At 37.2% G+C, this 10129-nt stretch overlaps 1 protein-coding gene across 5 annotated transcripts; it reads right to left on the bottom strand.

The window, feature by feature from the left end:
• Positions 1-996: 996 nt before the first annotated feature.
• LOC132124043 (YTH domain-containing family protein 3-like) lies at positions 997-9697 on the bottom strand. Of its 5 annotated transcripts, none has more exons than XM_059534795.1 (6): positions 9005-9694; positions 8607-8631; positions 7945-8024; positions 6085-7728; positions 1446-1952; positions 997-1355 (listed from the first exon to the last, which is right to left on the bottom strand). In XM_059534795.1, the coding sequence occupies exons 1-5, from the start codon at positions 9026-9028 to the stop codon at positions 1929-1931; spliced, it is 1797 nt and encodes a 598-aa protein (XP_059390778.1). In that variant the 5' UTR covers positions 9029-9694; the 3' UTR covers positions 997-1355; positions 1446-1928. The 5 variants fall into 5 exon arrangements, with proteins under 5 accessions (XP_059390778.1, XP_059390779.1, XP_059390776.1 ...); XM_059534796.1 differs by lacking the exons at positions 997-1355; positions 1446-1952 and adding an exon at positions 3192-3363 and having other exon boundaries at positions 6085-7469; positions 7578-7728; positions 9005-9697; XM_059534793.1 differs by lacking the exons at positions 997-1355; positions 1446-1952 and adding an exon at positions 3200-3363 and having other exon boundaries at positions 9005-9239; positions 9309-9694.
• Between the last annotated feature and the right edge of the window lie 432 nt (positions 9698-10129).

Here is a 10129-nt window from a genome sequence, read left to right as displayed (position 1 = left end):
GAAATGTGTTGGGCAATAGCGCCACCTAATGGATGATCTATTAAACACAACAACTCCAATTTATGTTCCAATTTAATTTCAAACGAACCCATGTGAATATTTTGCATTCAGATTTCTGTTATATCTGGATAATATTAAGATTAATATTACATAAAATTTACATTAGTTCTGTTTTCCCTTGAATTAAAATAATGGCACTTGCAAAATGCATTTTTAAAGCGAGTTTGTTTTACAAATGCTCAATCACATTTCACATTATATCTGCTGCAACCACGCGCTATATAAAGCCAAGCCTGCTGCAGTCAAGCCAATTTTCAGAATCCACTTCCATAAATCTATATTTATTTATTTTTCGAATCAGATTAATCACATCATACCTCAGTTAGCATCAGCATAATTAAAAAGCATTGATTTACAGTAATCTATACAAACATGGAATTAAACCAAAGCACACATGGGAAGGGGTGGGAAGGTGTCTCTTTTTGCAGCAGTGTCATTGTCCCGCTGATTTCGACTGTAGAACGTGAACCCAGGTGTGATGCTTGTTCCATCACTGTGTCCAGTTCCTCTTACCCACAACCTCCTGAAGTAAGAACAGCCTAAAGTGGTCTGCGGAGAAGGCAGCTTCCAGTGAACAAACAGGAAATAGCAGAGACATTTAGCCTACTTTGCATTACTCACAGATGTATGAGAAGGGGTGTTGGGGGAAGTGTGAGCTCAAGACACTAGCACCCTGTTGAACCCTAGCAGGGAAACATTTGGACTGTAATGTCAGGCCATAGCAACAATATCACTTTTATCATTCGTTCAATCAACCAATATAATCAAGATCTAAATAGATCTTTCATTTGCATGGCTTTAGAATAATGCTCAGTATATACTGTAGTTGCACACAGCAAAACCGAAAGCTCTCATGCAATACAAATTTGGACAATACAAATAATGTCTCACGCTAATTAATTAAAGGAAGCAATTCTGAAAGGAAAAACCCGAAAGTGGCATCGCTAAACATGTTTATTTTAGCTAGTGAGTCACCTATAGGAGAAAACTGTCACATTCTCACTGAGCTTTGGCAATTCGGACTGAATCCTGATTAGCAGCAGATTAGAATCCTGATCAGTCCAAAAAAGCATTAAAGAGGTTCTCCTGAACACCAGGCCTGGTTATATCTGAGGATGATGGACTTCAGAGGAACGTATAGCATTTCTGAGCAGGTTTCTCCTATGACAAATGCACTTTTGAATGACAAAATTGTAGGAAAAAAAGAAAATACTAAGGAAAAAAAAAAAAGTGCATTGGCTGGTGTCATTCTATACCAAACTGCAATACTATTATTTGGTACTCAGAAATAGATGCTGATACACAAAGGTGAAAGGGCTACTCTGGAGGCAGTCTACAGTATCAGGCGTGATTATTGGGTTTCAGAGGCTTTGTGACTTAATTACTTTTTTTTACAGCTTCACGTGAATTCAAGAAAATATTTTTTTTCTTTCCTTGGATACATAATTCTCATCTCCTCTGAGTGTTCTAAAATCTATATAGAGTGCTAATATTTCAATGATTTACCAAAACAAACAAAAACAAGACAAAACAATAAGCCTACAAATACAATTGAAATCCTCAGAGCCAACTATACTGGTTAGTCAGTTAATACATAACAGATGTCCAATGATAGTAAAGGGTACTGGTAGAAGCTTTTAAAAAGGGATGAAAGTGCTTTAAGATACAGTTTACGTGAGTGATTTTCTTTCCGTTTCGTGCGACACTTGGGGAGATCCAGAAAAGTCCACTGTTGTGATTAAGAGTTCGTACATCATTTTCAGCAGAAAAAATACGTCAGAACCCCATTCTTCCTCTGAGGTTACACAATATTTAAGGTTCTACATCATTAGTGTTGACGTTCTACCAAGGAGATCTCTGTAAACCTACTACTGTTTGTTTCTATTTCGCTCCTGTAAAGAAAGAGAAAGAGAGAAAAGGGACAAAATTAGAAGATTAAATGGAACATGGAGCCATTAAGATGATCTTTGTCTTTTACTAAGTTAGTTTGTTTTAACTATGGAATTGTTTTTAAAAACATTTGCGGTATGTTGGTTGCTCATGAAATCAATATAATCTTATAAACACTTCAAAATGCTGTAGAATATTTTTTACTTATAATTTGGCTCATTTAGTGATTTTAACATTCTGGCCGCCACCAATTAGTTGATCATTATTTTTATGAAATGGCCTATATATAAAATTCCACTTTGTTTAAATAATAAAAAAAAATGCTAGCAATCTATTATAATGCTGTGATGCTTAAATTCACTGTATGAAAAATGGTTATTAAATTTTGAATTCTGACAAAAATTAGATATACTAGAAACTAAATTAACGTTTCTACAGACGAACTTTACTTAGTCATCTTCTAACTCTTAACTTAGTCTAAATGTAAAAATAGAAAAATAAGCACACAATTAAATATCTAAAACTGACTGATATAAATTAAAAAAGGAAAAAAGTATTATACATGTTGTGGGTCACCAAGTAAGCAATTTTGAGAATCTTTCTAAACTGAAAAGGTTTCAAATGTTAGCGTACTGAAGATATAGGTTCAACTGCTTGCAATATTGATGCACACAACTGTAAAAAAAAATGAGTCTGCGGTTGAGTATCTGAACTGCTGATACAGCCAGTGGTTTCAAAACTGTATGAGGCTGATTGCATCTCTCTGACATGCAGGGTAAAACTTTTCACCCTTAAAGTAATTTTAAAAGTAAGTAAGTAATGTTCACAGGGGATGAAGACCTCGGTTACATAAAAGCAATTTTATGCTACATTAGAGTGGTTGTCCCACATGATAGCTGCTATATGACCAAATGAATACTACTCAATTTGTCTTAGTAAACCCTTCTGGACATACTAGATTGCAGAATAATCATACATTACAAATATTCTTGTGTATTTATACCATGACAAAGTAACTGAAAACTTGCTTTTGCACGATTCTCATACACATCAATAGGTCTCATTATAAAGTCTAGGACCACTGTGGTACTGCCAAGCAAATTCCCTCAAATGACCATGTTCTCATCCTGACAAAGCTGGGAAACAAAGGGATAGTTAAATCAAAAATGAAAATTTGCTGAAATTGTACCTACCATCCAAGATGTAGAAGAGTCCAAATAGCAGTTAAAAACATCTTGATGGATGTTTTATTACAAACATGCTTTTTGCTTTCGCTTTCATTGGAGGTGTGTGGATTACTTGTGGGTTGTTATGATCAGCTATTTATATTAGCCATCTGAACTCTAAACCAACAGCATCTATTCACTGCAGATGATCCCTTGGTGAGCACGTGATGCAATGACAATTTTTTTTCTGTTCCGGTGAAGAAACAAAACTCATTTACATTACTTGGATGGCCTAAAAGCGAGCTCATTTTCAGCAATTTTAAATTTTTGGGTGAACTATTCCTGTAACCCTCCGGTGCTGTTCTGTCATTTTTTATGTTTTTAGAATAGTTTTTTTCATGTGAATAGTATGTACTGTAACTTTGTGAAGGTTTTGGCATTTGCTATATGAACACACACACACACACACACAAATGAATAATTGACGTGATTCAAAAAGGTTAAATGGTATATATAAACTTATACTGTAGTACTGTTCACAGTCAAAAAATGGCCACATTGGAAATTAAATTTTACTAAAAGCTTTTATTTATTTATTTTTAGATACCAAACACAAATTTGGAACACAACTTAATTAGAAATATGGCTTTTCATGCAGTTTTAGAGAAAAACATTAGATGTCTTGGAAAAAAAAAACTATTTCATAGAAAACTTAAAAATAATATTTTGTGCTTTTCTCATAATAATAAACTTCTATAACTTTATGTTTCACTTTTTACACTTCAGCAATAATGCACTAAATGTTGTCTTTAAGAAGAGAAGAGACCACACTAGAGTCTGTGCTCCAAAGCATTCAACATTTACAACAGTTTAAGTTGAAAAATTCATTTTCAGGTGTACTACGCTCAAAAAGTGGCTACCAGGTAATAAGTGGATAATAACTATTCATTAAATATGATTTAGTACCGTACAACCCCATAAAAATACAAAATGTTAAATATAAACATTATCAAACTAAAACATAATACATTAATTTCATTGAAATAAAAATAACAAAATCAGTAATTTTTGACTGCCACATGAGCAGCAACAGAGGGTTACATATATTTTAATGCATAAATCTTTTACATTTACAGCTATCAAAGATATAAGGCAAAAAATGCAGTGGGCACAACAACAAACAAAAAAAAACATGTTCATATTTACTTGCTAATCAGACTTATATAAGCTAAATCAGGAGTCATGTATGTATATACAACATAAAGGCACTACTGATTACATTATAGACAGTGCTTACTGTTGTTGGCAACTGGATAAGAATGACAGAATAGAGTATAATTCATTACATCATCATTCTTAAATACTTACATTTTCTGATGATAATAAAATAACCAAAGTATCACACATTTTTGACTACACAGTGCCATGCTATATAATGCCAATATATAATTTTTCAGTAAAATACATTTATTTTCTACATACACTGCTTTATGCCACAGAGTAAGACCACTTCTTTAGATAAATAAACCAATAAAGCATTAGATTTCACAAATTAATCCAGAGGCCATGGAGACCTTTTTAATTTAAATAGTTGATTTTATTATGGCTTTGGCAATCTACACGATTGGCAAGGTAATGAAATAGAAGGGTGGTTCAGAGAAAAACGTTTTATAATTTCTCACAAAAAAACAAACAAAGCAAAAAACACCGTAATTAGTCCAAGTACAACAAGAAACCTTGATTAGGCCAAGTGCCATTTTGATTGCAATTTTTCCATTTGTTCATCCTAAAGTGGCTTACGTAAAGATGTACATATATCATGTAAGTGACAAAATACTCAATCAGCTGAATACAAATGACATGCTGATGTAACAAGGCCAATAAAGTTGCAGTGTTGCATACAGGCCATATACATGCAGCAACTAAATTCAGTCAATTCACAAGTTGGTTATTTACAGGAGTAAAAGCAGCAGCTTAACACGCATAGAACACAGAACTCTTTTCAGCGAAAGTTTATTAACAACTAAACATTTCTGGTAGCTTTGGTCAAAATATCCAAAACTAAAAAACTGCTGGCATTCATTCATGTTTATTCTATACAGGCACGTGACGGCAAAACATTGCAATGGTTATCACCATGTAAAGTCACTCCCAAAACTTTGAAGTGAGTACATGATCACAATAGTACAAAGTTGGGCCTATAAGTTTAGTGTACGTATGAAACCTTCTAATGCCGAACAATTTACAACAACTTCCAAACAAGTTTAAGCTCTATTAAGATGAAAAACTAAATGACTCTATTTGTTCAGATACATAACACAATACATCTTTAAAGGTTAATCCTGATAAACCTCCAAAATCATGTTAAATCTGATCTAAGTGCTGTTTTCATAACTAACATACAAGGATATAAAGCAGCTGGTGCCGAGGTAACAGGCACAGACATCAATTATTTGTGTAGGTTTGGCAGGAAATGATGCAAATCTAATATATTAATGGGACATCTGCCTGCTGTTTGAGCAGAGACACTGACTGGCATCACAGCTCGCCGCCAGCCTTTTGTCAATAAATGGGCAGAGACTTTTTTTTTTAAGAACTATTGTATAATATCTATCTGCTGAGACTTTAGAAGTATGTTTAATTGAAATACAGGAGAAATGTGTTAAGTGCAAGCCACGTTGAGCAACAATACCTGAACAACTTATTACATGACCTCCAGTATTGATGTAAAGAGTTACCAGATCAAACATTTCATTTCTATTTATGACTGACTGCACTGTTTTTGTCTCGCTGTCTAATTCTGAAACGCAAACGAGACAGAAAGACTAAGAAAGGAGTTATTAAAAAAACCTACCTTTGGAAATGGATGGACATGCTGACAGCACTAAAACGTAACAATGTTTACGAGATCTAAAGGTGAAGTGCCTGCTTTCTGCTATTGTGAAGAGTGGCAGAAAGCTGCGCTTACCCTTCGCATGGCTTCCTCTTCCTCCTGCCGCTTTTCATAATGTGCAAAATCATCAAAGATTGAGGTGGTATGCTTGAAAGTCGCAATAATTTTAAGCACTTGCTTTGCCTTTTCTAGGGGCACTTCCTGAGTGTCCCTGGAGTTGGTGACAGGCTTGTTGTCATTGTTTTCTAAGCGAATGTGCCGCAGTTGGTTATTGGGCACGTCCTTAACAAAGATCCATTTCACCTCAAACTTGCCCTTCCACTTATCCTGGGACCAGACGCCAGCATAGGCATTATAGTCCACAGTTGACTTCATCTCGGCCACGCCACAAAAGTGTCCACTGCCATTGACGCTAAAGAGCAGGTACAGTGGACCTTTGGCACAGAGTGAGCGGTAGGCACCATCCAGACGCTTGTTCCCATGCTCTGTGCTGCACCAGATGGAGTACTTGATGGAACGGTGGATGTCATCCTCCGAGTAGCTCTTGATGATGAAGACCCGTCCATTTTTCAAGTTCCAGTCAAAGTCTTTGGGGTTGTAATTGTTAAGGGCCTTGAGCTTCTCCAGCACTGGGTGAACCTCACAGGAAGAAGGTGATGAGCTCATGGGGACTCCTATCCCAAGGGCAAAGTTCTCCATGTTGCTGCTCTGGTTAAATGTGGTTCCTCTGTTCCGAGGGGCCACCCAGCGGTTTTGGGGTGGGGGGTTCTGCACCTGAGGTGGGTGCAGGGGCTGCAGAGGACCTGGTTGCGAGTGATGGTGATGGGGACCTGGGGGCAACTGCTGAGGGTGCTGGGGAGATTGTAGCTGGAGCTGCTGGTGTTGGGGTTGATGAGGCAATGGACTTTGCAGCACGGGCTGAGGTTGGGCCAAGAGTTGCTGCTGCAACAAGGGCTGTGGCGGGAGCATCTGCTGTGCAAGAGGGGGTTTGGTTATGGAGCCTTTGTCCTCCCAGGTCCCAATGTTCATGTTATGCTTTATCGGTGGAGGAGGAATCGTGGCGCCACTTCCCAAACCCATGTTGGGCTTCGGCTTCAGCTTGAGCTGAGGTTTCGCCGGTTTCCTTGCGATAGCAGCCCATGAGGTGGGTTTTGGTACAGAGGAGCTGACAGGTGGCATGCTGTTGGCAGCCATACTACTCATACCCGCCGTCCCACCTAAAGGAGACCCAACTGTTTTCGTAACAGCTGACATATCCGAGCTGAGCTTGAGCCCAGCCATTCCCTGATCGATACTACCGAGCCCTGGAACTTTACTAAGTTGCGTGTCACTGCCGAATCCGGCCTGTCCGTCAGCAATGGCCCGGCCCAATGAGCTCGGGGGATATCCATAACTGCTGCTGTATGCGGAGCTCTGTGTAGACTGTCCCTGAGAACCACTGGTACCCCAGGTGGAAAAGTCTGCATTTCCAGGAAAGAAGTTAAATCCGTGTTGGCTGAGAAAAGGGGGCGTGTTGCCTAAAGCACCAGGCTGGCTAAAGACTCCATCAGGAATGAAGTGATGCTCACCATTGCTCATCTGTCCATATGTGGTCAGGTACGACATAGGCGGGTCTCCTGCGGTGGACCAAGCAGCTTCTCCCAAGGAATAAGGGAATCCAATAGAGGGAGCATAATAGCTGGGTATGTAGGGATCGGACATTGGTGGGTAGTTATTACTCTGTAGGGGGTAATTAAAGATAAATCAGTAATGATGATGTAATAAACCAAAGGCTGAATAAAGATGTGAGATAAAAACATAATCGGTGAAAAACACTACAATTCCAAAACATTTATAATGTTGCAAAGGATTTCTATTTTCAAATAATGCTGTTCTTTAAAGCTTTCTATTGATCAAAGGATCATAAAATATACAAGTATAAGTATAAAAACTTACCTGATTTGTCTGACTGCTCAGGTAATTGTCAAAGTCATCATCATTTACAGCATCCTTCTGATGCATTGAACCGTTTTGCACTAAGCAAAATTATACCAAAAACAGACAGAGACAGTGTGTCAGTTATTTTTACTTGGTTCAATCAAAATGATGTTGATAAGAAATAATGAGACACAGCAAAAGTAAATTACACTTGGAAATGATTATTTCTTAGCAAGAACAACAGGTAAAATCTTTGCTACATATTAAGAATTTTTTTGGTCAATGTCAGGACTACGAAGTCACATAGAGAGCTAAATTAACATCAAGACCAGTCTACTACATAAAATATGATTCACAGAATGAGTGACTATTTATAAACGCACTTAAGGCAGTGAGAAACACATCAGTAAACTGAACCCCCTTAAAGAGACAGCACACAAACAAATTTAATTTCTCATCCATGTTGTCCATTTGATTTTCTTAGGCTAAATGACAACCTCAGTCACCATTTATTTCTATGGCATGGAAAAGATGTAATGAAAGTGAATGTTGACTGAAGGTGCAAGTCCCTAACATTTTATTCCACAGAAGAAAGAAATGTCAACGTGATGGTTAGCTTTCATTTTTGAGTTAACTGTACCTTTAAATGTGGACAGAAAATGAGTGTTTTCATAACATACCTTTGTTTCCTTGTCCTTTAGGTCTCTGGTTTTGGGTTCAAAGTGTGCAGTGACAAAAATACAAAAGACAAAAAATAAATTAAACAAAAAACACGATGAACGTCAGTTTATCATCAACAAAACATGGACACAATAATTCGGCCTAACAGTTACAGCTATCAAATAACCAGGACTCTCAGTTTGCGGGGAAGCACTTGAATATAATTGACGTTAGCTGTGTTTTACAACCCGATTAAGTGCCTTACTGTCCGTTAGTTCGTTTTAAAAACGTCTATTCCTTCCAAGCGCGCCAATAATGATGTCTAGGTAGGCAGCTCACTAGGTTTTAAAACACAACCTCTACATGCACCATCATGTTTCTATAGTTATAAAGATGGAAGCGCGTCCGTCTCGCGAACCTGATCGACAGTTGTCGCAGACATCCTCCGAGAGCCCGAGCTGATCGCTGTTTATGACTGTCCACGGTCTCTCCTGCCACCGCTGCGGGTTCACGTTATTTTTTCCTCTCTCCGGGTTGCCCTATAATCACAGCGTATTTCTCAGGCGTTGATCTCCTCGCCCAGTTTCAAACGGCCGGCAGCGGTCCTCTCGAGCGGTACTGACAGCGAGCGTCAAACGGCTGGGGGAGGCTGGCTGCTGTGTGATGTGTTCAAGGTAGTCCGAAACATAAACACGCTGTGTAAGGTCTGGAGAGAATATTACCCCTGCTTTGCTCCACAATGGCGGATGGGCTCTGACTCTCACTTCCGCTTGAGTTTGACCTTCCGCCGCTGACGTAAAAGAGGAGACATGCGCCTGCTTTTTCATACAGTTCAAAATAAATCTTGCGATTACTACCTTGTTCAACCGATTTAATCTTGATGTTGATCTATGCTGTACATTTTGTGGTTTACAAAGTGGTTTCTATCGGCTTGCTTGGTTAGATTTCTGTATATTAATTAAGGATCACATCGTACCCAGCTTTTAACCGTTTAATTCGGGTAACGTTAACGTTATTTCCCTTATGACATGTCTTATCATAAAGGAAAATATTTAAATCTGATACTTCTGTTAGCTAAATTGTAATTCTGATAGCATACATAGTATGTAAGCCTTTGTATTTTTTTTTTTTTTTGTTTAAAGGCAAAGTTCAACGATACCATAAAGCAGTATTAAGTTTGAAAAATTATGTAAGTTTTTTTACTTCCATCTTTCGGTTTTTGAATATTAAAATATACTGAGAAACAAAAATAAATAGATACATTTTATCATAAATAATAATAATAATAAATATTCATAAATATAAATCATATGCTAAATAAATAAATACATTTTAAAAATACATATTATTTAATTTAATGTGTTTGGAAGTGATATAATTGTATACATAAAAGGGATAGAAGATCGAAAAATCTAATATTTTCAAATATTAATATTATTTAGAAGTAGTAACTGTAGCTGTCGTCAAAGGCAACTCATATATTTTACTTAAATATGGTTCACAGTTAAAATATAAATATAAATATATAAGGTTAAAAATCATA

This window comes from Carassius carassius, chromosome 42, assembly GCF_963082965.1.
Source record: "Carassius carassius chromosome 42, fCarCar2.1, whole genome shotgun sequence".
Lineage (NCBI taxonomy): Eukaryota > Metazoa > Chordata > Actinopteri > Cypriniformes > Cyprinidae > Carassius > Carassius carassius.
Note: the sequence above shows the minus strand (reverse complement) of the source record. Positions and strands in the feature narration are given on the sequence as shown.

Excerpts from the sequence above, each read along its gene's own strand:
- LOC132124043 (XM_059534791.1), bottom strand. The coding sequence starts at position 9,028 with ATGTCTGCGACAACTGTCGATCAG. Across the intron at positions 8,632-9,004 it reads CTGCGACAACTGTCGATCAG|AGACCTAAAGGACAAGGAAA; the intron begins GTTCGCGAGACG and ends ACCCAAAACCAG. Across the intron at positions 8,025-8,606 it reads TAAAGGACAAGGAAACAAAG|TGCAAAACGGTTCAATGCAT; the intron begins GTATGTTATGAA and ends AATTTTGCTTAG.